The following is a 27,985-nucleotide window of genomic DNA, read 5'->3' on the forward strand; positions in this document are numbered from 1 at the left end:
AACCTGGGAACCCTCCCCGAAGGTTGTCCGGCCCATACGAAGGCTCACAAAGGCCGGAGGCCGCCGCCTCAGAGGGCAGGCTCCTGGAGCTGGGGCCTCAGCCTTTGGGACGGGGTGCCTTGTGAAAGTACCATCAGGCAGGGAGGCCTGGCCCCTCGCCCTCCATTTCCAGTTGCTCCCTCCTCTGCCAAAGCACACTGTCCCTGGCCCTCTCCGACTTGTCACAGGGGACCTGAGATCTGCAGGCCGGATCTGCAGTGGGGGATGGGGGAGGTGATGAGAACTCAGTTCCTCAAGCAAGTCCTGGGACTCAGTGGGCCGGTGGCACGGGCAGCTTCTTTCAGAGGCCTTGCTCTCTACCATACCCAGCCCTGTGTCTGGCATCTCAGCAGCTTGCTTCTTGGTGCACCAGCATGGATGCCTGGAATGGCCGAATGGGAGGAGGCATCGGGTGAAAACAAAATGGAAACAGGGAAAATACACCCCCTACCCCCCAGCATGCACCTCATTTTCCTTCTCATGTCCCTCTGTGTTGCTCCCCCCACCTCTGCACCCACTGCGGCTTCCCCTCCCATCAGCCAAGGGAGAGGGCTGAGCTGCTGTCTCTCCCCCACACCTCGAAGCTGCAGCTGAGGGGAAACCGGGGCAGAGTTGTTCCCAGTATTTGCCAATGTGGGGACCAGGCAGGGCAGAAAACTGACTCCCCAGATGTCTGACTGAGGGGGCCTCAGAGACCCACCGCCCTCAGTGTCTGCGTTCCTCCTCTCCGTCCCGAGGGACCCAGTGCCCATCTGGCAGCACCTGCGTGAAGGCCACCAGGTTCTCCAGGCCCAGGTCAGAGAAGGGGGCTGCCAGTGGCTCCAAGCCACCTCTTGCAGCAACTCTGCTAATCCAAATAAGATAGGGAAAAAGGCAGTGGGAGGAAATGATAGTTTCATGGTTATTTTCAGAAAGGAAACAAAAAAAAAATGCAAACAGGAGCACACCCTGCATTTTGGTACAAAATCTAGGAGTCTCGGGGAAAAGAACCTGCCGTTCTTCCTGCCTCTTGTCCTCTCACCAGATGCTGGGGAGGGGCTGCCTGGGCTGGTGGGGGCCTTGGGCTGCCTTTGCTTACAGAGAAGTGGGTGAGGGAGCAGTGGGGAGACAGCAAAGGACCCTTCCTACAGAGGCAGGCCAGGAGGAGCTGAGGCATCTTTGCCTTGTGGGCAGATAGGGGCCCACCCTTTGGGGGTGGAGGACTTGGAGGGATAGGGTGGAGGAGCAAGTGGGGAGCTGGGGAATTCTGGAGCTGATGCGTGTGAAGCACAGCAGCGCGTGTAGGATTGGTGGGCTGAGAGGGTGTGTTCTGGGAGCACAGTGCGGAAAGAGAAACGGAGAGGGGGAGGGAGGGCAGGAGAGCCTGTGCTGGGGGAGAATCGAGTCAGGCTGCTGTGCGCCTGTGTGTGCAGGGCGCACACAAAGATGGGAGCTGTGCAAGAGGGGCTGCATGCAGAAGGGGCTGCCTTGGGCCCCACCAGCTCCAGAACACTGTGTGAGCAGAGCATGGAGCCTGTCTTCTAGGCCCCAGAGGGAGGCCAGGCCTTGCTCTGTAACCTCTGGGTCTCCCTGGATGATGTGGAGGGTGCAGAGGGAAGCAGTGACCCGCTGTTCTGGGGGTTTCATCTGGAGGCCTGTTCACGGATTTTATTGGACTTGTTTGGAGAGTCCCACCATAAAGCCTGCCAGGACCTGGGGGCATGAAGATGTGGATGGGAGAGAGGTAGAAGCCGAGGAGAGAGCTGGGGCTCAGTAAAGGTACACAGTCAACTAAGAATCCCACGTGGTTGCAGATGAGGTATTCTAAGAGTACAGGAAAGAGGGATAGCTGAGAAAGAGCAGATCTAAGAGAACTGGAAAGGGCCTTGGGAAAGCAGCTGGCCTGGTGTCCTGCCTGGGGCAGGAGAGGTGTTACTACCGCAATTTACAGATGTGTCATCCGAGGCCCAGAGAGGCTGGTTGCTGTGTCCAAGGTCCCATGACCAGTCAGAGAAGGAGCTGGGGTGGAGAGGTGGGCAGTGAGCACACTCAGGTGATCTGTTGGGTGGTCTAGCTGGGGGTGGGGGAGTCTATAGTGCTGAGGACACAGGAAAGCCTACCAGGAGTCATTCCAGTGAAGACAAAGTTAGGCTGAATACCAGGAAAATCCTGGTCCCAGGCAGCCTGTGGGGCCGTGGCGGCTACCTTCATGGGAAGGAGGGATGCAGCCCTTCCTCCCAGCTTGCTAAACCAGACCAAGCCCTGGACCTGGAGGGCTGGGGAGGAGATGGAGGGAATGACTCAACTCATCCGACACAGGCTTGACCCAGGGGTGGTTGGGTAACCCAGCAGACGCTCCAGTGGGGTGAGGGATGGAATAAATGGGCGATGTTGAAGATAAGGGAGAGAGGGTGTGCCAGCAGGGAAGGGCTGCTGGTTCCGGGCAGCCTATTTGGGAGGAGGATGGGGAGGAGCACACTTGGGCTTTGGGGGTGGGAAGAAGGCATGAGTTTCCAGAGCCTCTTGAGAGACCTCTCCTGAGGGGAGGACCCAGCAGGAAAGGCAGAGGCTTAGGTGGTGGGTTTGGGGCTGAAATCCAAAAACAGAGGGCTCCTAGCAGTAGGAATTCTAAGGGTGGAGACCCAAAGGCAGTGCCCTGGGCCCTCCAGGCCCCTGCTACTCTGTCACCAGGGAAGTGGCTCCATCCAGGGGCCGGCCACCCACTAAGGGGTTCCAACCCATGGGCATCTGTGTATTGCAGACTACTGCTAAGACCCCAAACCAGGGGACCTCACTAAATGTCAGCTTCTACACATTTGGCTCAGGCCAGGGAATGGGGGCTTCAGGAAGCCAGTGGGAATGGAGAGAGGCTGGTACTTCTGAGCATCAGCAGAGGCTCAGGTTTGGGCCCGGAGGACAAGAGCAAGGGCCTCTTCCTCATCTTGCTCCTGCTGGGCCCTGGCACAGCGCCCCCGGCTGTAAGGTGGAGGGCTGGGTCTTGCGCGTGCAGGTGATGATCTGGAACCTCTGCACACCAGAGCTGAATGTGCCATGTGGATCTACCACCAGCACTTTTCTCACAGGGATTTCCAGACCCAGAGGGGGACTTTGCAAGCATCATACACTTTGTCCTAATGTCAGAGTCAACACCGGAAGCCAGGTCTCCCAAATCCTGATGCAGTGGAGCCCAGAGGTGTACAGCTGTTTGTTTGACCATATGTATTCTCCGTGGATGTAGACTTCAGTTCCCTCAGACCCAGAAGGTACAGTTCCTAACAGAGAAGTAAGATTATTGCTGGGCACGTCACCTCTGAGCCATCTGAACCTGTGTGGTTTTCTCACCTCACCTAATAAGAAGACTGACTAAATTCAGACCCAGCTCTTAGCTCTGCCTAGAACATCTGTCCAGGATATTCACCTGTAGAAGGAGAAAAGCATCCCCTAGCATTCTTGTTCAGGCTTCTGGAACAGGATAGCTCTTTTCCACAATTTCACACTGTAGCAGGTCCTCTCACCAGCCCCGGGGAGTGTATTAACCTTATTGTACAGATGTGAGCACAGAGGCTCAGGCAAGTTACTAGACTGACTATGGTGTAACACAGGGAGAAAAGCCCTGCTGGGACTGAGGCTACAGATTAGGTCTTTTGGCTGAGAGACCTGAGCTCTGCAACCGGCAGCAAAAGAGAGGCAGGCAAATGGGCTGAGAAGGGGAAGCCAGAGGTTTGTCCATGCCTGGAATTGTTGAAGCAAAACCTTAAATGCCCAAAGAGAGAGAGTCGGGTAGCCCATCCTCCCAGCTCAACATCTCAGGTCCAGGGCTGTGGAGCAGACAGGGAGACTGGTTAAAGGGATGCTCTGCCCAGACCCGGAATAAGAAGATGAAACCCCCATCCTCACCTCTCCCCTAGCACTGGAAAAGTCTGCCCTGTAGCAAGAAGAACCAACCAGAATGTCACACAGGGAAGTGTCATCTGGGTTGGACAACCTCCACCAAGCCAGCTGGACACATTCCAGAGATGCCAAGCTGCTCTGTTGTTTCCCAGGCCCGTGGGCCTCTGGGATTTTCTCTGCCTCCTCAGGGAAAAGGACAGGAGAGTGAGCAGCTCCCAAGCCACCAGGTGAACATCTTGGAGTAGATCCACTTGACACAGAGTCCATGGGATAATTCACTAAGGGATCCTGGGACAGCACGTGGCAAGGCCAATGTCAGTGCCTTGGCAGTGACATTATTTTTGTGGGACCAAGGGAGAGGATTTTCTGAGATTCTCCAGGGAGTTTCGCCACCCTCACCCTCCACTCCCATCTCCCACCAAACTCTGATGTGTCTGTCTTCCTATCAGGGACCACCATCACATGGCACCAGGCCCAATGTATTGAAATCATCTGTTTATGTGTCTGCCTTTCCCCAGATAGAAGGCAAGAACTCTGTCCTGTTCAAGTTCATCTTTGCACTGCCTGCTGGTCCTGCTGCTCACCCAGGGGCAGGAACTGCACATTGCTCAGGACAATTTTGCTAAATTAATGGGTGAATGGATGAAATATGAAGCAGCTCTGGATGATGCCAAGTTGCCAGGGCAAGAGAGACTTGGGTGGGGGAGCTTTTGGAAAGATATGAAGTGGACCAGAAAAAGGCGGGGGAAAGATATGTTTCTTCTCCAGAATGAAACTGCTTGGACAAGTCTATAGAAATGATGCCACAAGACGAACATTTGCAGCAATCTCAGGAGATGGAGCTTGTGGCAAAGAGTGTTGTGGATTAAGAGATTTGAGAATTTCTCTTCTTGCAGGTTCACGGCTCAGTTGGGGTGAAAACATGACCACATCGAGGAACCTGGCCATCCACTAGCTCTTTGATAAGGCAGGACACATGGCCAATCCATGCACAGACAAAGGAGGGCGCTGGCTTTGCAGGAGCAATTTCGAGAGATGAGGCCAAGGGAGATTCCCACTCTAAGGCTGGGCAGCAGGAAGAGTCATCCACCTTATTAGGAACTTGGTACCAAGGCAAACAAATATCAACAGGAAGAGAAAGGGTTCTCAGGCTGCGGCTCTCAAAGGAGGCAGTTCTGTCTCTCATTGGCCAAGCTGGAGTTTAGGAATCACTGGTGGCTGCTAATAGGACACGAAAAAAGGTTAAGAAGACAGCAGTCAGGGGGACCAGGAAGCCAAGCCAAGGAAGGAGACCTTTGGGGCTGGAAGAGAGGCAGCTTAGGCAGAGAGGCATGGCAGCCAGGCAGGACAGGCGGTGGCTCTTTTCAGGGTCTGGGGGGCCTCTTCCCAAATAGCAGTCTTCAGAGTTTGTCTGCTTTTTCCACAGTCTGGTCCCCCACTGCCTCTCTGACCTCTTCCTGTGGCTGATCCTTCCTACTTCATTCTAGCCATGTGGGCTGCCTGTGAGCCTTTGAATGAAAAGTCGGATAACACCATCGTCAGGACCCTTATGCTCGTTGTCCCATTTGCCTGGAGTGCTCATGCCCAGATGCCCATATGGCCAGCTCCATCCCTTCCTGTGGCTCTGAGCAAAGGCCTCTCCCTATGAGGCTGTCCTGGACCACCCCTCTATATTCAGTGACTGTGACCCCACCCCAGAACTCCCCATTCTTATTCTGCTGTAGTTTTCTCTTTAACACATAATACAACCTGACACATGTCTGTTTTTCACCTGTTTCTGCCCTGGAGAAGGGAAGCTTTGCAGATGAGGGATTTTTTTTATTCACTGGTCTATCCCTTAACAAATAGTTATAAAATAAATGAAGCAATCAGCAACTCTCCATGGGCCCCTCCACTGAGAATCTGGATCTGAAATCCCAGCTCATGCCTTACTGCATGTGTGATCTCGGACAAGTCGTGGAACCTCTGGAGGCCTCTATTTCTTCACCTGAAGCAGAATGCACTGAACTAAAAGGCTTTGAAGGTCCCTTACCACTCTACAGATCTAGGAGAAGCTGCCCAAGTTGGGGGGCTGAGGTAAGGGCCCTGCAACCATGACTGTCTCATAGAACATCAGTGCCATTAAAGCCCTGGAAGTCACTGCTCCCAAACCAGGGTTGGGCAGGCACAGCGCCACCAGCCCAGAGGCTGGAAGCTGAGAACTGGCCAGAAGGCCGAGGTCAAGGACTAATGACTAAGAACAAGCCTCGGTTGGATTCAGGGGGAGGGACTGACAGGGAAGAACTGGGGCTGCTGCGTTTTATTTAAATCCCTGATAAGAATCAGGAAGGAGACAACAGCCCAGTGACACATTAATTAACTTTGCAGATGATACTGGTTCAGGAAGGTGTTACATCCACCCATCTAAGTGAAAGAGACAAGAGGGCCTGGGAAGGGATCAGGAACCAGGCCAGGAAATGGCAACAATGAACAGCAGCTGCGGGCCTGGAGGGGCCAAGACTTGTGGCCTCTGGGCGGATCCGGGGGCGTGGGGTGGAAGGGATCCATTTCAGAGAGCAGATGTCCAGTGGCTGGCTGGACTTGGGACAGGGGGTGCGGACTCCAAGTGCCTGCTGTGTTTGAAACGGGGGACAGAACCTTCTCCCTGGCATCTGTGTTTGGAGGATGGGGAAAAGGGGATGGGAGCAAGGGACAAGAAAATAAGTAAAATTTATGGAGCACCCACAGTGAATCAGGCAATATATACATTACCTACACTTGAATCCCACAACAGCCGTAAGACAGGAGTAAACCGAGGTTCAGAGAGACCAAGAAACTTGTCAACAGTGTCGCTGCGAGAAAGTGGCAGACTTGAGATTCGGATCTAGGATGGAGGAGATGATTCCAAAGCAAGCTAAGGGCCCCAAAGGCAAAGCTAGGAAAAATCAGCCTGCCTCTTAGCTTGAGGACAGAGACCTGAGTAAGTAACAAGTGCACCCAAGAAGGCTGTCCTTGGCACCCTGGGATGGCACAGGCACTGAAAGTTTTCCGCCTTCCTGCTCAGAGGGCCTGACCTTCATAAGTGGCAGGGAAAAGGGAGCAAAGAGGAAGAGGAGACCTCCAGGCACGTGGACAGCCTGGAGAGGCAAAGCACTAAGGAGTAAGAGTGCCCGAGCTCCTGCAGCCTGTCCTTGAGGAGATGCCAACGTGCCTGGAGGCCTGCTTCTGTTCTGGTCACTGATCCCTCTCCCTTTGGTGGAGACAGGGGCCTGATACAATCTGGGGGGTGACCACACCCTGGGGGAGCCACCCAGAGGACACAGGTCCACAGACAGGGTAACTTCCCCTGTGGAGGGCTGGGATGACTCCAGTCTCAGGGGCACAAGGCATTTCTTTTCCTCCAGGGAGCTGAGAGGGGGAAGCTATCCTGAGATTATAACTAGGAACTTGGTGGGTAACCCAGAAGGCAAGCTGTTGGCTGGGTCAGAAAAGAAGTTTCTGGTTGGGTCATGATGCCACTGTAAAAGCCCAAGGTGAAGATGGCCTCACGGCGAGGGCCAGGCCACAGGACTAGGGCTCATAGTCCATGCAAAGTGAGTTCTGGAGCCCCAGAAACTGATGCAGGAAGAGACTGTAGAAGCAGGGTGTGACGCCTGGGGTCAAGGAAGAGCATTCTGAGGCCCAGAGAGCGCCTTCTTTGCCCTTCATCCAGGAACCTTGAGGGCAGAGCAGGATCTCGTAAACCAGGAAGCCCCATGTCTTACCCTGAGAGAATGTGCTAGGGGGCCTCCCTGGAGACAAGCTCAAGAGGCAGGTTAGGCAACATTAAAGAAACCATATGGTGGTTTCTTCAAACTCCCACCCACCCTAAAAGTGAGAACATTTCTATTAAGTAGCCTGTACCATCTTGAGCCTTGTATTTCTACTTCCTATTTGCAGCTTTGTGGCTATGTTCTGTTTGCATTAGCCTCTTAGTAAGATTGTTCAGGAACCTTTCTTCTAGCCATCTGTGTATTTGCCATAAGGGAAGAAATAATGTTTTCCCACCGAAGTCAGTGGGCAGAGGAATACTGTGCCCCTGGTAGCCAGCAGGGGTGATGGCAGGACTGCCCAAATTCCAGGCCCCAGACAAAGCAGCCATGATGAGGATGGGGCTGAGGAACCCAGGCAGGAGAGTCAGGCCTGGTCCCTTCCTGCCTTGGCATAGACATGTCAGAGATTTTAAAGCAAGCTGGAAAAACCTCACACATTGTTCCTCTCTGGCCCCCCTGTTTTTATGAAAATGACCAATTGTTGAAAATATTAGAGATGGTGTAGATGGAAACCTTCAAGCAAAGGGTGGTAAAGTTTCAAGAGCTGGTATGCTGGGAGAAGCTGCGAGGCCGGACATGTTCTTGGCCGCTGTGGATAACTGATGGGAAATGGTTGCGTCCTCTGGGGTATATACCCCAGGGACGGTGTGACCAAGAGGCTCTGAGATTCACTCAAATCTTTCCTCTTCTTTTGAGGACCTCATTCTTCTCTGCACAAAGAGTGGGTTTTCTCAAAAGAACTTCTTGGGATAGATTAGGATTATGACCTATTTTTAAAACCCCATGGCACCTCTTAGAAAGTCATTTTCCCCTAGTTGTTAAGATTTTTTCCAGTATGGTTTCTAGTCTTTGGGACACACAGAAGCCTCCTACTTTCCCCAGGTTTATTATTCCAGGACACCAGGGGAGCCAATCAAGGCCAGGAAAAGGCAGCTCACAACCCCCTCATCTATGGCAGGCAAATTCTGGACTAGCAAAAGGGCATCAGAAGTGACTGGCCATAAGCTACTGCCTTTGTTCACCAGAATCCACCTTGCTACTCCTTTTTATATCTTGTGAATAACAAACAGGCACACACACTTTTCACCACCATAATATAAAAACATATGCCACTCCTTACCCCCAGTTCTGGCATGTATCTCATTTGTACCCAATCCCAGTTCACTGAGTACAATTTTGCAAAGAGCCATTGCCTTCAGTGTGCCACTCCTGAGGGGTGCATGTGTGTGAGGCATCTTTTCATTCTCCCCCAACACCTCAGGGCTTGTTTTAGAGGAGCTATGCCTCTATCTCTTCTATACTTATAAGCCTGATTTTGCTTCCAGGCCCCTCCTTTGCAAAGCCTCCATTTATTCCTTCTCCTGATGGCCTCATGTAGGCCTTTCTTCTACCATTTCCCCACTTCATCCCTAAGTTTCAGGGTTGAGTCTCCTCTTCCCATATTTACAGAACCCAGGCAGGTTGGGTTGCTGGCGTGATGCTATCTGGGACAGCCTTATCTAGCTCTTAAGTGTGAATCAGAGATTACACCACACAGGGCTGGTGCCAGCCAGGCGAGCTGCCATATTGTCAAGTAACTCAGTGGTTGAACCAGGTTGGGTTGAGTAATACGCACCAATGGGAAGTGAGTTTATTAATCATGCAGCTTAGTATATTGTTGACGAAAGTGTACCTCTGAAAGCCTGGTTTGATTGGAGAAGGTGCAGGTGGGGCTGGAAGCTAACTATGAAGACACCCAATGACGCTATCTTCCTCTGATAATATTAGCTTGAAAACAGAAATCTGGAAGGAAACATCTGGTTTAGCAAAGAGGTGGATCATATGCTCAATTATTAGGGCTTCTTGGCCATCTTGGACTCCCTCTGTTAAGGATACCTCTTTGTGGCTGTAAGCAAAGTTATAATTTGGAATTTTTAGTCTCATGAGGTGAGAGAAGGAAATTCAAGATGGCAGCCAGCGACCAAGAATTTTGTGGTTAGAAAATCTAAAACTCATACTACATTCTCTTTAAGCTCTCTCACTTCAAAAACACTTTCTAAAGCCACAGCTCACCCCACTCCAGGTCTGCCCTCCACTCAACTTCTTGGTAACTATAGCCAACCAAAAACACCACCCACATTTTTCACTGTGATGGGCTTGCACTGGTGTGGCAAGAGCAGTTACTGAGCAGGGACACTCAACTATATGTCTGCCTGTCGCCATATGGTTAACCTGGTTGGCACCTCAGGTATTAAGACACTGTCCCCTGATCACAATGCAGTGTTACATTTACATAGCTCAGATTCACACACCAAGTCCCTAACCTTGGCTGAGGCTGATAATATACAAAGTGCGTGGCAGAGGAACCCAAGCAAGTGGTTTAGAGGACTGGTGGAGAGAAAGGCAGAAGAGAGGACTAACCGGCCCAGACTGCTCTACACTGAACCTCACAGGGATAAAGGATTTTAAAGACAATGGCAAATAAGGTGGGGGGAGCTGGAGGAGGGCGATGTGGACAGAGGAAGGCAGTGGAGGATACATCTCTCTTCAAAGAAAATAGATGAAAGCTCTGGGGCTGGCAAATAAAGTCAGTTAAGGAAGGGGAAGGTTCCGGGGTGGGGGAAACATTGCATTTATGGGAGACAGAAGTTGTATGATGCAAGAGGTTATTGATATAGAAAACATTCCATGAATGTTCTCTAAATCCCAAATGTTCTTTCTTCTCTTAAAAGCATCAGATCCCTGGGTAGTTTATGAGAGCTGTTTTTCAACCAGGACCACCTTTCCCAAGCAGTTACAGAAGGCGGGGCTCCGACAAGGCTGTCCAAGTCGGATTGAAGTTGTAGCACTTTTAAACATGACTTTTCTTAATTTTCTGACCACAAAAGAGCTTTCAATCTCTCTGGTTATTCTCCAACCCTGAAGAACCTCTCTCAAGTCTCCACCTGTTTTTCAGGCTTCAAAAGCTTTAAGCAAGAGCACTACTACTCAGTGTGGCTGTAGGGACCCTACAGGCGCTGCCCTGGTGCTCCCTTGACTACCAGAGAAACTGTTCATAAGTCACAAAATGATTCAGTTCCCAATCCCCTTCCTTCTACCCTCACATACCCATTGGAAACCAGAGAGAAGGGTTCTAGAAGGTTCTAGTCACTAGCCATGACGCTCATGAATTTATCTCATCTGTTCACCTAATCTCTCTGGCAGTTTGAAGCTCCCAGAAGGGTGGGGGAGAATCGTATTCTCTTAGAACCACAGTAAACACTCAACCCTGGATTTGAAACACCAGAACCCACACAAAGTTCTAACCAACTTCTAATAATACCAAATTGCAACTATCTCCGTGAGCATTTTTTCAGAGCAAGAACTGCAAAACCAAGCATAAGAAACTATTAAACCAACCACGTTCCAAAAACAAAACAAGACAAAAAAACAGGCCAAACCAAAACTTTATGCTATGAAAACAAGAAATAAGGATTATAGGCCGGCTGATTGTCAGCAAACACAATATATTTACTGTATTAGCATTTGCTCACAGTGCAAATGGTACAACATGACACCATTTCAATATTTCGGTTTTTAAAAATGCTGTTTTCATGAACTATATTATATTGGCATAACAATGTGACAAAGGAGCAAATGAAATGTTGGTGAAGAATCTCACCTTTTCACAATATCAAGCATATTTTTTTTAACCTTAGTATAAGGTACTATAAATCCAAGAAATAAAAACATCCACAAAATATATTACATCTGGTTTGTCTTTTTCTAAGTACTCAACTTTATACAAAAGTCTTTCAAAAAATATCATTCCCCATAGGTTTTCCTGTTTAAAACCTGATTTTTTTCTCTCAGTTCACATAAGTTAGAGTGCATTTTCTTTTGTTGTTTTTTTTAAAACATGCAGACATATAAAAAATCTGGATAGCACAACCTTTTGGCAACAAAGTTATTTTTCTCTTAGTTTAGCTTAAATGTCTGAGAACAGTTTTATTAAAACAAAGGAAAACTCAGAGTTATCATGCAGTGCCATGCATAAACCAGAAGGAGCAAGGAAAAAATATTAAAGGACATCTGATTCCTCCTTCCAGCTTTGAAGTCACCAAAATCTTTGTTTTTAATAATCATCACATTATAAAAAGTACTCAGCAAAATACTGTCTCTGCAAAGAAAGATTTTACCCTTCAGCTGAAAAAATATGGGCCCTCCTGGCAAGCTTCATCCTCTTCCTCTCCTTCTACAAAAATGTCCAAGTACCTGGAAATCCACAATCCCCCTGCTCTTTGATTTTTTTTCTTCCTTTCACTAGACTCCTTTTAGTATTATTTATCCACCACCAAAAAAAAAAGGTGCTTTTTTTTCCTTAAAAAAAAAAAAAGTGGGAAACGCATAAAGTGACTTTAAAAACAGACATTCTGTAAACTCCAGACCTTTGTTCCTTCTCTCTGGGACACTTACTGACCACAGGAGAAATAGCTCTAATAGGGAACAGTACATTCAGTCAAGACTGTGCTGAAAGCTGTGTTGGAGAGCAACCTTCCCTACTGCTCCAAAACAGTCACCCCTATGTGGAGAAGGGCTGGGCAGGAGGGGGTGCCTGAGAAGAGGTGAGGTAGGGCAGGGAGAAAGTGAGACAGGTATGGAAAAGATATGCCTCATTCATCAATGTGGATCAATGCCAAAATCCCCATATCTTTGAGGAAAATTTGGACAGAGATGTATGTCTGTATATATATGTATTATATATATATATGTACATACACACATATGTAGATATGATCAGTTAAAATTTTCATAAAAAATACATCATTTAAAGCTGTGTATGCCTACAAATTTTCTTTATTCCGGTGCACTGCACTGGATAGCCAAGTACCTTAGAGATTTTATTTTCCTATGAATACACAGTGTGTATGTTATATATACATGTGTGTATGTGTGCATATATACACACATACACACATGTATATACACACACACACACACCATATACATAGAATTGAATCCTACCGTTTGTGTTGGTGATGACAAAGGGCAAAAAAGAAGAGCCTGCTTGCCCATCAAAGGTGGAAAGGAGAAATGGGTATGTGAGCAAGAAAAAAACAAAGAGATGGTGAAATGGGGTGGCTGTTTGAGGCCTGCCTTTCTGGAAAAAGATTTTGAAAGAGATGGGAGAAGTTTTAGAAGGGGAGAACGGAGAAGAGGTGGGGATAGGGCAGAGGGCAAACTCAGGAACATCTATTTTATAAAGTGGGACTGAGGAAACAGTTTTTTAAAAAGGCAGGTTCAGTGATGGCTGCTCCTTCTCCCCGCAGATCAAAACTGCCCTGAGGCCTAAGAGGGATTGGCTAGGAAAGGGAGGGGTTCTGGGGGGACTAAACCCTAAGTGGCGGCGGCAGCACCGCGGCAGCGGCATCCGAGGCATTTCTGTAAGAAACATTATTTCCGAGCAGATGGAAGACCGTCTCATCTGGCCACGTGCAACTCCCCAGCCTGGGACATTCCTCCAGTGGCCTGGGACCCGAAGTGGGGAAGAGTTCGGGTGGACACAGCCCCGTTCAGCTCAAGAGTCTCAAACACGCGCGTGCGCGGGCGCACACACACACACACACACACACACACACACACACACGCCTAACACTCACGCGAGCACGCACACTCGCGCGCATCCCCGCACGCAGGCGCGCGTACGTGCGGCGGGCAGAAAGCTCTGCGCTTTGGTGCGCTCCTTACCCCCTCCCCCTCTCCGGTCTTCGAGGGGGAGCCGAGAGACACGTGGGGGGAACCGTGAGGTGCTTGGGTCTGGCGAGACTTGGACGGTCCCGCCTCCAGTGCCCCGCAGGTCCTTGGCGCTGCCCAGCGGCCCTTGGATCAAGACGATCCGAACTGAACAAAGCGGGCTAGACGCCACCTTTCAGCCCCCACGCCTTGGCTAAGGGTGGGGCAGCGAGGGGAAGGCTCTTGCTGCCCTGGTCCCCGGCCGTTGGCAGTGTTAAAGGGTGGAAACGGGGGACATCGACGGGAAACAAGGGACCTTACGTCCATGGAGAGAGGCCAGGGCGCGGCCCGTGCGCCTCCGTGGCTAGCCTTCCCGCTGCTTCCAGGCGAGCAGTTGGGAGACACTGGAGGGAAAAAGTGGGGATCTGGGGGCCCGAGCCTCAGGCGCAGGTAGTGACCACAGGGGCCAGGGACACTGGGGGCGCCGAGGAGGCAGAGGGTGCACCCCCCTTCTCTGCCTTCTTCTCTTTTTGCTTGAGATGGATCTTGGCGTGGCGTTTGCGTTCGTCGCTGCGCGCAAACTTGCGCCCGCAGAACTCGCAGGCAAAGGGCTTCTCGCCTGTATGCGTGCGTATATGAGTGGTGAGGTGGTCGCTTCGGCTGAAGCTCCGCATGCAGATTCGGCACTGGAAGGGCTTGTGGCCCGTGTGGATACGCAGGTGCCGGGTCAGCTCGTCCGAGCGGCTGAAACGGCGGTCGCAGCCCTCCGCCGGGCACGCATGGGGCCGCTCGTGGAGCGGGGTCTTGCTGGGTCGGTTGGGGTACTTGCGGGGCCGGATGGGCTTAAGCGTGAGCGGCGGCTGGGGCAGGCTGCCGAAGCCCGGGTGAATCTGCTTGTCTTTGAATGCCTTGATGGTCTCCAGGGGGGTAATAGGGGGCGGGTTGACACGGATGGGGTCCATGCCCTGGAAGGGCTTGTGCTCCGGAATGGAACCCATGTCGTTGGGGTGGTGGTACAGATTGTAGTCAGGAATCATGGGGAAGAGATTGCTGTCCAAGGCCGGCTTGGCCGATTGGTAATCCTGGGGTGAATAGGCGAGCCCGGGGTTGCCCTGGGGGTCGTGGAACGACACAGGCTCCGAGTAGAGATCACTGCAGTTGGAATAGGGGGGCAGCGCCGGATACATGGCCTCCACGTCACCCTGTGGCGGCTGCACCATGCTGGCCGTGGAGGTCTGCGTGCTGAGTGCCCCTGAGGCCGGGGGCACCCCCAAGATGCCTGCGCTCATGAGGCTAATGATGTTGTCCTGGCACCAGTTGGAAGGGGAGTCAAAGGCGAACTTTCCCAAGTAGGTCACGGTCTTGTTGCCGGGGGCTGGCTGGAAGGAGCCCGAATAGGAGAGTTCCGGGTTGGGCTTCTCGTTGGTCAGACCGATGTCCATCACATTCTCTGCGGAGAGCGGGGAAGAGAGGGGAGGGGTGAGTGAAGCTGAGCTGGCCCCCGGGCTGGGGCTCCCAGGTCCTTGCCCAGGTGTGGAGGGTGCGGCCAGCTGGAGAGCGCAGCACATGGGGTATGAAGAACGCTGCGCCCGGCGCAAAGCGGGCGGTGCCGCGCTCCCGGGCGCAACCTGGATACAGCAAAATACTACGGATCGGGGTGTGGAGTGGCTGCTGCACACACACCGCACACACCGCGCACACACTCACGTACCACACGCACATACGAGCGCGCGCCAGAAGCATTGTTGTTGTTCCCGAGGTGGGGCGGGCAGGTAGCTGCAGCTACAGGTAGTTTCAGACCCGAAGCGCGCCGGGCTCTCTCTCACTAGCGCTCACTCCTCGGCCTCTTCCCCTAGCCCTGTCCGCGCCCGGACGCCGCGCCTTTCCTGCCCCGACGAGGCCTCCACGCGCACTGCGCGCGGGTTGCTGACCCCGAGCGCTCCGACGCTTTGTCCTCGGCGCTGAGAGGGGTGCTGCCCGTAAAGGGCGCTCTCCCGCCGCCTCCCGCGGCCCCAGCCTCCTCCGGGCCTGAAGGAGCTTTAGGCTCTTGCTGGAGGGGAAAAGCCCAGCCTCAGCCAGCGAGGGTGGAGGGCGGTGGAAAACCGGCCGGTTTTAACTCCCTCTGCGGGAGTGGCCGCTCTACCCAAGCTCCTCCGCCCGGGGATCGCCCCCCGTGACAGCCCCCGTGCGGGTGGACCCTGGACCCCCTCTCTCTCCCCGCCGTCCCCACACCCCCACGGCTTTGCTGAACGCCCCGGAAAGGCAGCGTCGCAGTACCTCTCCCACCGCGGGGACTCCACGCCGCACATGGCTCCATCCCGGGTGGGAGGCTGAGGGAGTAAGGGGGGAGAGCGCGGGTGAAAGGGACGCTGGGCTCCTCCCGGTAAAGGGGGCGACAGCACCACGCCTTGCGCGTAGCCGGGTGATCGCGCCCCCTAAGTGGAGAACCCCAGAGCCGCTCGCACCTACCTCCCTCTGGTCGGCGGCTGCCCCCACCCGGGAGAACCGAAGCTTCTACCGTGGCGTCGCCAACCAAGCCTTCCTGATCGGGGAGGGCGGGAGGAGTGGGTGGGAAAAGCAGCTCGCCCCCCGGAAAATTCCCAGCGCGCCCCCCATTTCTCTATCCATCCATCCATCCATCCAGCCATCGTTCTCTCCTCTTTCTCTCTCCCTTCCCTTCCTCGCTGCCTCGCCGCCTCCCCGCCGCCCTTACCTGTAGCCATCTGATTGTAATGGGCTACCGAATCGCTGCTGCCGGAGAAGAGGTTGAGCGCGCTGGGGATCTCCTCGGGGTACAGATTGTCAGGCAGTTGGTTTAGCAAACTGCTCATGGTCACCGGCAGCTTCTCGGCGAGTTTGCCGGTCATAGCACTCCCGAGCTGCCGCCGCCGCCACCGCCGCCACCGCCACCGCTCGCTCCTAACGCAGCTTCCAGGCAAGCGGCATCCGAGAGGCGATCCGTGGTGCAAGGGAAAAGCATGCGAGAGGGAAAGTTCGGGGGGGAGGGGAGGGAAGAGGGGAAGGGGTGGGCCAGGGGAGGGGACCTTCTCTTTTTCTGGGGTGGGTGGGAGAGAGGGCAAAGGGGGGTAATCCTCTTGGGCGCCTCAGCTGGTGCCGTAAGAGGCTGGGTCGTAGGGGGAGGGGTGGACTGTGCTGGGGAGGGGCGGTGCTGGGCTGGGGATCTCGGCCCGAGGGGTTTGGATGCGGCCTCAGTGTTGATCTCACAAACAGACGCGCGCCGGTGGCCCCCCCGCCCCCCGATCTCCCGCCGCCACCGCCGCTGCCGCCGCCTCTGCCGCTGCCGCCGCCGCTGCCACCACCACCACCACCAGCCCCGCCGCTTCCTAGCAAGCTCACTGCTGCCCAAGAGCTCCCAGCCAGGGAACTCCACCAGCCTATTTATCTGAGCCCCGGGAAAGCTCCGTGACGTAGCTGCCCATATATGGACAGACAAAGCCCTGCCGAAGGGGCGCGACGTCACAATGGAAGCTCCTCACAATGGAACATTAGAAAGCAGGAAGCGGGCCGCAGCCAACGTGCTGCGCCCGCACCGCTCGCGGATCTTAAAAAAAAACAGAGAGAAAGAGAAATAGTGGAGAAGGAAAGAATTCGAGAGGAGAAAGGAAAGAGGGATGCAGCTGAACGCAAAGCGTAAAGCGCGCAGCGTGGAGTTGGAAAAACAGTAACAGCCTGTGTGTTTATTTGAGGTCTGCTCTAGGGAGAGCGCGCTGGTAAAGGGGGGGGGGCAGGAGTGGAGTAGGTGTTTGCGAGTGGCCTCCGACACCCCCAGCAAGAAGCAAGACAATTGAAAACACCCGGGGAGGTTCCTTTGCAGCCTGGAAACTTCGGGGGAACCCGGAAGGTGTGCGCTCGGACCCGCTCCTGACGCTTCCCTCGCGTCCAGGACCCTGCCTGAAACTGGAGAAAGGGAATGCGTCCCTTGGACGAGGATTCTAGCGTGTCAGGGATCCCTGGTCTAGTATTCCGAGAACTTTGTGTCGCGCTCACTCTCATTTGCCATCTACACCCCTGTCGCCCCCAGGGGTCCTGACCATGCTGATGCCGGCCGAAAGCTGTGGCTGGGGACATTGGCAGTTGCAAGGCGGCTGCGCGGGAGGCGAGAACCCCACACCTTTGGGGTCCAGGTTGTGCAGTTTTGGGGGTGAAAAGGGAGGAATGAAGTTGAGGGGATAGAAAACACCTGCACCAAATTCCAGATAAATTCCCTAATGGTCTCAAAGCACTCCCTTTGGCCACGGGATGGCAGGAGGGCCCAGCAGGCCCAGGCGCAATTGCTGTCTGTTGCTGCTTGTGAAGGGCCCACCAGTGAGTTGCAGCAGAGGCATGCCGAACCCAGTCTCTGAGCCACCTCGGCGGTCTTCCCTAGTTTCTACCCTCTCCTTCGACTTCCACCGGGTTGTCCCCACTGCTGTCTGCTAGCAACGTGCAGTCTAGGGCCGCTTGTTTGCCGACCCCGGGGCGCTGTCACCTCCCGGAGCGGCAGCAGATCCTGGGGGCGTCTGTTACGTTCCCCGAGGCCTGCTCCCAGCGCGCGCGCTGCCGGGCCGCGGGAGGGGGGACAGGAGAGGAAGGGTGCGTGGGGGAGCGACCCCAAATCACATCGGCGTGGCGTGGGAGGATTCCCTCCTCCGTGGCCGTATGGGTGCGGTGAATCCCGAGTCCCCCGCTGGGGAGCCGGGTTGGGGAACATGCATTTCTCGGGGAGTGGGAGTGTTGACAAGGAGGAAGACAGGATCCCCGGGCCTCACTCCGTGGGAGGGCCACGCGGGCCGGGGACGTGTGGGAGGAACTCCCGAGCTGCACATCGTGGTGGGGGTGGATGACAACCTCGCTCTTCTCCCCTCCACTTCACTCGGTGGAGAACTGTGGGTGGGAGGCACGGCCTCCCCCGATTTTCTCCAGTTCTCAGAAAAGGAGGGATTCCCGCGCCCGCGAGCCCTCTCTCCCCCGCCCCTGAGGCCGTTCCCGCCAGGCTCCCCATACCAATACAGGGGAGGCTCAGCGTCCCCGGGTTCTCCTCCGCCCGCGCAGCGCGGGGAGGGAGCGCTCTGCAGCCGTCCCCGGCTCCGGCCGGAATCAGGGCATGCAGCGCCTCCCGCCCCCGGTTCCCTCCCTAGGGGGGCGAGCGCCGGGCCTGGGGGCGTGGGCGGCCGTGTGAGCCTGGCTGGGCGCGGGAGGGGCCCTGGCGACTGCTGGGAGGGTCGCGGGGCGGCGGGCCAAGCCGGGAAGAGCCATACAAGGAGCGGATCCGGTGACGCGCCGGCCGCGCCCCTTCTCCGTCTCGATTTGGCTGCAGATTCCGGTCCCCGGATTTGCATATTTTGGCATCCAGTGGAAAGGGAAAGAAGAACGGAACCCACAGCCTTTAAAGGAGCCGCACACGCTGTAGCGTCACCTAGGGAGGCGGTCTGAGGGGCGTGAAAAATTAGCCAGTAGCTCCGGCCTTTGGCCGTAGACCTGGGAGCAGAGAGGCGGGGAGCAACGGCGACCGCTGATCCTCGGTCGCTGCAGTCCTGGCCGCTCTGAGGAACGTTCCTGCTGCACTTGCACCCGGAGGTGGCAGGGGTCTCCACGGGTTCCTGCCGGGGGCCAGGCGGACACTCCAGGTCCGCAGCCTTGGCGAGTCGCAGGCCCAGCTCTGACTGCAGTGCCTAAGTTCTTCGCGCGAGGCACAGCTCAGACTGCGGGGGTGGTGGGAAGGAAGTGAGACAGCCGGGCCGCCCAGCTCAACTCCGGAGGACCCTACCGTGATGCACCCGCCCCCCATCCCGCGAGAGAGGGAGAGTCCTGTTGGATAAGGGCAGCGTTAATAAAGAAAGGCAGAGGCAGTGGGGCATTTGGAATCCTTGAAAGCTTCGAAGGCCTCAGAGACGGTGGCGGAGTGTAGCCAATTCAGAGATGGCCCCCAAACTCTGTTAGGCTGGCTGACCTTGTGACACTCAAGGAGAGGAGCGAGTTGCAGGGTTTGCCAGCTTGCTCCCGGGTCTGCTTGCATGTTGGTGAGATGGGATTGGAGTCTTTTGGGGCAAGATACCTTTCCCCTCCTTCCTACTAGTTCTTCACAGAATAGAAGCCTTCAATTCAATGAAATAAGTATTCATTAAAACTTCAGTGTGACCTTGGGCAAATTTCTAAAATTCTTTCTTAGTTTCCCCTGTCTGCAAACGGGGAGGATAATAGTACCCATCCCTTAGGTAGAATTAAATTAGATAATCCTCAACAGTGTTTAAACTGGACCCCTAGCAAGTGTCAATAAGTGGCAATTATTATTGTTAAACTATATTCTCCCCCACCCTGTGACAGAAAAGCCCTTTCCCCTGTGTGTCTTAGGAGTGAGTGTAATTGATAAAGGGAATAAACAGGGCCAGTATTCCCCATCACTGTAGTCATATGCAAGAAGTATTAGTGTTATTTAGGAGGAAAAGGGAAGTCCTATTTGTATGTCAGGTACCTGCTGGACAGTGTGCCAATGTAGAGATGGTTAAGAAATGGTCCTCATTCTGCAGAGCCTGGACAAAGATTGAGCCCCCGATGGCTGATGGTGACGTAACGCAGGGTACCAAGAAGTCACTCAGTTGCACTTCAATACTCTGGAGCATTCTTCGTGACTTTTTTGTAGGGTGGCTATGGCTGCTGGGTGGGATTGGGGATTCTGGTGCCCTCCCTCCCCTCCTCTGCCATGGAAGGAGCCATGATGGGGAAAGCCTGCCTCTGCAAGCATAGATCCTCACTGCCTGGCTTTTGTTTGGGTTGCTGCTCCCACAGGTACCCCCTGTCACCTGGGATGATGATGGCAGACAGAGGCCAGGGTTTTGTGGCAGGAAGGGATCATGCTCTGGGTATGGGGTGCAGGTGGGGAGTTTGGAGTGGCTGCTTATGGATTAGCAGCATTCTCCTTTTTGTTGCCACACCTTGAAGTGAGCATGCAGAGTTTTCATGCTTGCCTGCCTCCTTCTTTCCTCCCTCCTGAATAGGGGCTGAGGGTGATTGTCTCTGTTTTATTGGCAGGCTTAGGTGAGATTGCCAAGGGCCTAATTACCTGAACTCCAAGCCCCGGACTTGTTGGGAAGTGAGTAGGCACTGGTTCAGGGTGTCCTCACCCTGGAGATGGTGAAAGGCAGGCTGACCCCTCCGCAGCAGGGCCGAGGCTGCCAGCCCCTGGCTGCTCTCTTGCATGGAACCCAGCTGTAAGCTGCCCTTATGGGGACTCCTTCTGCTAATGGGGACAGTGGGTGTGTTTGTCTTGGTGAAGGATAAAGGAATGAGATGAAACCCCTTGAAATCCACCACGGAAAAAGGCCAGGTGGTTGCTTTGTCTTGGTCCTTAGTTCTGCAGTCACCTCTGCCCTGTGAACTTTAGCTTCCCTTTTTGCCAAAGATATCCAGTCCTCTGTTATCTTATAAGAAAGAAACCCACAATCAGTTCAAACTGAGATGCATGACCCTTCCTAGAAGGTATTTTCATTTTAAAAGAAAATGCTTGGATAAGGTAACATGTAACTCAAAGCACTGACCCAGTGCTTAGCCTGGTGCCAGGAGATGGCAGGTGCTCATAAATGGAGTAAGGGGCAGTAAGGGCTGATTGTGGGGTATCAGGCCCAGGGACAATGATTGGGAGGTTTGGGGCAAAGAGTGGGGTTCCTCCAATCACTCCAGGCACCTCTGTGCAGGGCCCACCTCATGGGATTGCTCCTGAGCAACAATTCTCTCAAGGACATTCTGTTGCTTTCTGTTTCAGGGTGCCCCACTGGATATTCCTGGGAGACAGGTCATTGGTGGAATCTCCCTGGCCAGCCCTTCCTGGCATTCTAGAGGTCATTGCCATTTCTTCAGTAATGACAGGCAGCTCTCAGGCTAGGTGGGTTTTGTCAAGAAGCTTGCAAAAGCGCATGTTGTTGAGAACCATGGAGACCTTTGAGGGTGGTGCTCCTGGGTAAGAGCCAGAGCTGAGCATCATGTAGAGGCTTTGGGAGGCTTGAGGCTCACAGAGCCACAGAAGATGGGGTGATGGGGCCTTGGGGACATAATTAATTTTTTTCATTCTTTGTAACAATCCAGAGAGGAAGCTTGTAGGGCTGTCCCCTCAACATTTTTTTTTTCAGTGAAAGATGAAAACTTGCAGAGTCTAAGTAGTTACTTGGATGTTACCTGGCCGGGAAATGGCTGAGCTGAAATGTGAACCCAGGACCTGTTGACTCCATAGTTACAGTTTTTAATCCCACCCTTTGTTGCCATGTAGCTGTCAGGGAATGAGATGAGATGGTAGATGTGGGGTAGAGGACAAACAGGCATAAAATCTGTGGAGGAGGCAATGAGAAGAAAGGCTAGCTAGAATGTAGGCTCTAGGCACCACTGGGACCCAGCATGGGGCAGAGGAGGAGCCCCTGCCCGTAGTAGAGCTGAGGGACAGCACTTAGAGAGGTCAGGGAGCAGCAGTATTTGGCCTGGGCTCTCAGTAGGTAGTCTGCGCCTAGGTCCCATTACCCTAGGTTGTCTCAGAGGCCACGGGATTGTAGGATGGTCTCCTAGCCAACCACACACTTCCATTTTAAACACCTGCGTGTGCCTACATTCAAACTAACTAATTACAGTCAGGTTCAATCAGGGTGCTCATCACAGCTTCAAGAAATTCCAGGGGAAGTCTGGTGACCAAAGGGAGTCTTGCTACAAAGTAACATTTGCTGGGGGTGGGGACAAAGTGGTCCTGGAGACTTCTCCTTATACACAAATCCTGGGCAGTGAGGAACTGCCCCAGGGGCAGGGGTGTGAGGATGAGTCTGGGGGCACTGGGTTGGGCAGCCACAGGGAAGGAAGATCTGAGAAAGAAGGCAAGACTTGAGAAAGGTTTGGTGTCTGGGAATCAGGAGTTCTGGGTACTGCCGTTAATCAACTACGTGACCTTGTGCTAGGCCTTCTTATTTCTGGTTGTTGGTATAGGCTGGGCTGGATAACCTACCTTTGATTTCTTCCAGCTCTGCTAATCCATGAGTTTTGGATTCTGTCACAGAAAGGGTTGGGAGGAGACCTGTTAGAATTCCTGATCAAGTTTGGGATTTTGTAGGGCTTGGGACGGGGTCCTCGGACAGGAGGAAGAATGGGTCAGAGGATGAGGGCTTGTAATGGGAACTCTGCTGTCTTAGCTCAGGGATTCATGGAGGGTCAGAGGAGTCATGTGCTCAGAGGGCCCACAGTTGTCCCTGGGGGCTACTATGGGACAGCCCCCTTCTCAGCTGGGAGGGATGGTGTCTCTGCAGAAAGGACTCTTGGGGGATGGGACTTTTTGGAAAGAGGAACTTTGTTATCTGAAGTGAACCAGAAAAAGTGTGAGTTGAGGAGGGGCTAGTCAGAGAGGCATGGTGGGGAGCAAAGAGGGTGTGAGAAATGAAAAGGAGGGAAAGAGAGTTGAGAGAGAAGGGCCGAGAGGAGAGGAGGATCTCCCCCATTGCTGTGCACACAGCAGCCTCTGGGTGAAGGGTTCACCCATGTGGCAGGTGCTGGATGCAAGAGGCAGGCAGGCCCTCTCTTCCCCACCCTGTACAAAACCTATGGGAAACCAGGGAGCCGTGGTCTCTAGACCGCTGTCTCTTACCAGCTCCCAGTCTAGGACCTTCCTCAGCTTCAAACAGGTGGGCCTTCTGCCTCATCCTTCAAGGTGAGGAATTAGGGGCAGGCATTTTGGGTTCTTTTTTGCTATTCCATGTGGTCAAAAATCTGGAATCTGGGAGAAGCAGTTAACAACTCTTTGTGGCCCAGGATTGAGCTCCTCAGTTTGATTAACACCCTCTTTTACCAGATGGGTTAGGTGGGTTTCATGACCTCTGTCATGTGAAGCTCTCCCAGAAAAAGACACTCTTTTTATAGCCCCTGGGGTATAAGGACTGATGCTGCCCCTGGCCCCATCTCATCACCCTGAGGGCTGGAGGCACAGTGCCGGTCAGTTGGAACCTACTAGATTCTGCCATCAGCCTGACTGATGGGATGGGCTTCCCTGCCAGGGCTCAGGGCAGATGGGCAATGGACAAGGGGCATGACCTCCTTCTCTCTCTTTCTCTTGCTTTCTCAGGTACTGCAGAATTATTTGGGCCACTCAGAATTATTGGGCCCCAGATCACCAAGAAAGTTACTGGAAGACAGGAGATGGCATCCACGTTTCCCAAGGGCAGGCGCTGAGTCTTAGAACTCTTTGTGTGCCCAGCACCAGCACGTGGGGGCTCCCTGAGAGCCCGGGGACCTGATTCAAGTGTCCACCGTGCTGATTCTGAAGCATGGTGGATTTGAGGAGCACCCTGACACACTGTGCCCTCTCCCTCACTCCATGCATTTCCCCCACCCCACCATCCACTCCCCACTCCCCACTGCACAGCCTGTGGGGCTCCTTATCCACCAAAATTCCACAGGGGGTGTGCACCTAGGTGGGGACTTAGCTCTCTCATTCCAATAAAACACACAGGGAGCGCACCTCCTGTGCTCTCTTTGTGGAGGAAATCAAACGAGGCTGCGGTCCTGCTGTCTGTCAGGAGCATTTTTATCCTGAAGTGAGGCCTGAAGCTCTAGTACAAGCCACACACTAGACAGGCTAAGGGTCTCAAAGGAGGGGCAGGCAGGGAAGGATGCTGGTGGGCTTGCAGGAGGGATTTGTTCAGGGAAGGGGGAAGGTCTGATGGGGGTGGGGGTGGGCACTGATCAAGGCCTTGAGGAGGGGCTAAGACCCCTAAGTGAGGAGAGGAGTACAGGGGAGGTGTAAGAAGGGGAGGAGCAGGGAGAGGGGGGGGCAGATTTTGTGTAAGGAGCTATAATTTGTTTCCCCTTATTTTCATGTTAACGTTCTGCTCCTTATGGTGTGGATGCATGAGGAATTGCCGAGGGATGAAGGGAACTAGCACTGAGCCTGGCTACAGTAGATCCCATCAGATATTTGGGCTCCTCCTGGAATGTGAACTCCAGGAAGGCGAGGGCTGTCTGTGACCTTCATTGCTCTATCCCTAGCTACAGCTGGCTGTCACCGTAAGTATTTGTGGAAGATTGAACGCGGCAGACAATCTACCCTCATTCCTGAGGCTCCTAGCAGGAAAGGGAAAGGGGGCTAACTCTGGGTGTGAAATCCAGGAGAAAGACGGAGCTTGGGAGTCCAAGGCGACAAGGACCCCAGGTTGGAGGCTGGGTAGGATTAATCAGACATTAACTCGAGAGGTAATAGCTCCGTTAATTGTGTGGTAATGATCCTTGGCATTTTTCATCTTCAAAGCCAGGGACAAACTGTAATTAATACTCCCGCCACCCGGGGGCAGGGTGGGGGGTGGTGTGGAGAATCTTGAGCTACTGCTACTCAGGAGGGGAAACTGACACACGGGGCGCGGGGCGGGCGTGTGTGTGTGTGTGTGTGTGTGTGTATGATGTGTGGGGAGGAGACTGTAGTCAGGAGACTGGATGCAAATCCCAACAGAGTCCAGAATCTTCAGCGGTGCCTTGAGCACATCCCAGCGTGGCCCCCTCCAAACCCAGGCGGCTGGGGAGTCAAGACCGAGAGTGGGGAGGGCGCCGAGACCAGAGCAGGGACAAAGAAAGCCGTGTCAGCCGCGGGCCAGGCCAAGTCGAGCTTGCGGGTGGCTTGGCGGACCCAGGCGGCCCAGGCCCAGAGGAACGGGGTGTTGCCTAGCCTCGGCTGCCCGCGCTTCGGGGCCGGCGCGGGAGTGGCGCGCGGAGCAGGGAAGGGGGCCCGGGCATCCTTCGCGCCCAGTTACGGGCCGGCTCGGGGAACACTCAGCCTGAATCACCGGCGGCCGCGAAATGCCTCCCGCTGTCCTCAGCCTGGCTGCCCCGAGCCCTGAGGGAGTTTTTCATTAGGGTGATTACTTTGCTGTCATTAAAAGCCGGTAACCATCACCCAGGGACCGACGGCGAGCGGCTGCCTCTGAATTGAAGCGGAGTGCTCAGGCCTGGGGTGCACGGCCCGGACCCGCGCGGCGCCGCTCGGCCTTCGCGCCACCTGTGCGCATCCCGGGTGTTTGCGGGCCTGGGCCGGCGCCCGCGCGTCTCCATCGCCATCCCGCTGGACCCGCTTGGCTGTTTTGTCTTGGACAGTCACGTCCTTGAGGGCATTCTTTAAGTCATTCACCACCTATTCAGAGAAACCTTTCCTCTGATAACCCCGTTCCAGGTGATACACTAGACACCACTCCCAGGTCGCCATAGCCCTACTTGCCTGTAACATTTATTTGTGTAATAATCCTTTGATAAAGTTTCCTTCCGCCCTCCTGCCCCAGCGTTCCAGAAACACTGAGTTTGTATTGTATTCCCATTGCGCCCCCTCCCAGCCCACTGCACACACCAGCGGGGGTGCAAAGCAGGCCTCAGCATTTTTGAATTAACAAGTCCCCATGAGGCAACAGAATTGTTTGATGCCTGCCCCTCCTCTAATTGTTTTCCACATGGGACAAGCTCTGTTGTGCACCTACTGTGTGTTGTCAGGCAGTGGGAATAGGGCAGTGATGAGAGCAGTCAGAGTCCTTGCTGTGGGGAGACTTACAGCCTAAGGGGTGTTCAGGGTGTGGATGGGCATTAGTCAATATACCTGAGGTGGTGACTGCCAGATGAAGAAAAATAAATTAGGAGAAGGGGAGAGCGTGATGGGGAGCGCACCCTGAGATCCTGTTTTAGGCAGTACTTCTTCCCCAGTCCTTGCATTTCAGAGCTAGCCTTAGTGCCACTGACATTAAAGTACTGAAGGGGAATGTGTGGGTCTGTGCTGTAGTCCAGCTAATTTATTGTATGCTCTTTGAAAATTGCTGTGTAAATAAGGTGTTTGTTAAAAAATTACATGAAAGTCCACTAAGGAATGTCAAGTCTCTGAGGTGAAGTCACCTGCAACTTGGCCCCTGGCCCCTGGCATCTCAGCTGCTTTTCCCTGGCTTTCCCGTCTGCCAGCAGGTGGCCTGAGAAAAATTCTGACAAGGTCGCTTTCTAGAAGTCTTGGGGAAGGGTGGCAGGGGGCCAAGGGTGACTGTGCCTGTGGACACCCCAACGCCAATCTCAGCCGCACTCCTCTCGCGCAAACCCTCTATCAGGTCAGTGGGAGAGCTTCTTCTATACCCCAAACGAAAGAAAAAGTCACCACAATGGAAACTCAAACTAACCCTCCCCTCTTGCCCCACTTCCCTCCCGCGGTCACACTTCCGGCAGCCACCACAGGGTATTTTGGGTTCGAAAACAAAGCGTCAGATCTATTTGAGCAACTTTTTTTTCCATTGGAGTAGAAGCCCAGGGGCCTGTGGCCACCCTGGGCTCGGCCACTTCCCCAGGGAACTGACGCGTTTCCCCTTCTCTGCTGAGGACCATTTTAGCAATTCAGACTAGCCACTTTTAGCTTCTTCTTTCTCTGGGCTGGCAGCGGGCGAGGGCTGCTGGGAGATGGGTGTGTGTCTGGTGCCTTCTTTATGGACTTCAAGGGAGGGTCTGGTTCTCCTCTTCTGCTAGAACCTCCCCTGACTCCTCACCAAACACCCCCAGAGCACATGCATATCACACATACACAGAACTTCCACAGGCACTGCCAGAAATCTACCTGCTGGGTCAGGAGACTGCAGTGAGAGAGAGTTGGGGTTAAGCCTTGTCTGGCCCTCAGTGTAACCCAAAGGGTGGTGCATTTGTGTCAGTGGGGGGCTGGTGTGTGTGTAGGTTGTGATTGAAGCAGGCATGCGTGTATGGAGACTGCATGTGTATGCAGATTCTGTTAGAGGCTGCCCTGGCTGAACAATGCACGCACACACAGTTTGCATGGATGTCTAGAAAGAGCTTGGCAGAGTCGAAACCCTGGAGTGTCTAGCGGGTGCGTACACCATGTGATTTTGTGTGGGCTGGTGTATTTACAGTATGTGTGTGAGGATGCGTATAGTAGAGGTGTGTGTAAGCGTGTGTGTGTACGTTTGTGTATGTGTAGGTAGGCAGGCCTGGTTCTGAGGGTGTGGGGGAGAAAGATGGGTGAGCTGTGGACAATGGTGACCACTGTCCTCATGGGCCAATGCAGGTGCTGTCAGAGGGTCAGGGCTGGAGGGCAGGTGAGTGAACTGCAGGTGTGAGTGGGCACCTGTGCAAGCACTGGCTGAGCCAGCTAGCTTTCGTCTTCACATGGAATTCTGACTTCATACCCTTGCTGCCCTCCCCTCTCCTGCGCAGGAGCCTCCCTTGGAGCTGCACTCCTCTAGGCCTCACTAACAGCCGGCCGGAGGGCCTTTGTGTGTATCCACACTCTTGTGCCTCGCAGGAAGAGCTTCCTAAGGGCAAAGGCCATCTTGGCCTGTTTGTAGGCCCTTCTGAGCTGAGAGTGGCTGGGTGTATGCTGGCTGCAGCTGCAATGTGTAGGTAAAGGATCTGTTGCTTTATGGTGACTTGGATTGCTCATCCAGCTGTTTCTTGAGTGTGAGTGTACAGTTGTGTATATGTATGAGCAAGTGTTAGCGTGTGACAGAGTGAGGCTGTATGAGCTAGGGTGTGCAAGAATATGAGAGTGGGTGTATGTGTGAGTGAACGTGTATGAGTGTGTGAGTGAGTGTGGGTGTTGGTGAGGGCATCTGGGC

At 53.8% G+C, this 27,985-nt stretch overlaps 1 protein-coding gene and 1 long non-coding RNA gene across 5 annotated transcripts; one reads left to right on the plus strand and one right to left on the minus strand.

The window, feature by feature from the left end:
- Positions 1 to 11,107: 11,107 nt before the first annotated feature.
- EGR3 (early growth response 3) lies at positions 11,108 to 16,739 on the minus strand. 4 transcript variants are annotated; one of them, XM_017653881.3, is made up of 4 exons: positions 16,105 to 16,739; positions 15,861 to 15,933; positions 15,669 to 15,721; positions 11,108 to 14,841 (listed from the first exon to the last, which is right to left on the minus strand). In XM_017653881.3, the coding sequence occupies exons 1-4, from the start codon at positions 16,256 to 16,258 to the stop codon at positions 13,832 to 13,834; spliced, it is 1,290 nt and encodes a 429-aa protein (XP_017509370.1). In that variant the 5' UTR covers positions 16,259 to 16,739; the 3' UTR covers positions 11,108 to 13,831. The 4 variants fall into 4 exon arrangements, with proteins under 4 accessions (XP_017509370.1, XP_017509372.1, XP_017509371.1 ...); XM_017653883.3 differs by lacking the exon at positions 15,861 to 15,933 and having other exon boundaries at positions 16,105 to 16,241; XM_017653882.3 differs by lacking the exons at positions 15,669 to 15,721; positions 15,861 to 15,933 and having other exon boundaries at positions 16,105 to 16,730.
- A 192-nt stretch (positions 16,740 to 16,931) lies between these two features.
- Positions 16,932 to 23,890, plus strand: LOC140848553 (uncharacterized). The gene is made up of 4 exons (XR_012129644.1): positions 16,932 to 17,098; positions 20,421 to 20,481; positions 21,151 to 21,270; positions 23,476 to 23,890. It is a non-coding gene; the product is annotated as an uncharacterized lncRNA (long non-coding RNA).
- The last annotated feature ends 4,095 nt before the right edge of the window (positions 23,891 to 27,985 follow it).

This window comes from Manis javanica, chromosome 3 (assembly GCF_040802235.1).
Source record: "Manis javanica isolate MJ-LG chromosome 3, MJ_LKY, whole genome shotgun sequence".
NCBI classification, from domain to species: domain Eukaryota; kingdom Metazoa; phylum Chordata; class Mammalia; order Pholidota; family Manidae; genus Manis; species Manis javanica.

Coding starts and splice junctions, on each gene's coding strand:
- EGR3 (XM_017653881.3), bottom strand. CDS start 16,258: ATGACCGGCAAACTCGCCGAGAAGCTGCCGGTGACCATGAGCAGTTTG. Junction 15,722..15,860: donor CAGCCGCCGACCAGAGGGAG/GTAGGTGCGAGC, acceptor TTACTCCCTCAG/CCTCCCACCCGGGATGGAGC. Junction 14,842..15,668: donor GAGTCCCCGCGGTGGGAGAG/GTACTGCGACGC, acceptor CGCTCTCCGCAG/AGAATGTGATGGACATCGGT.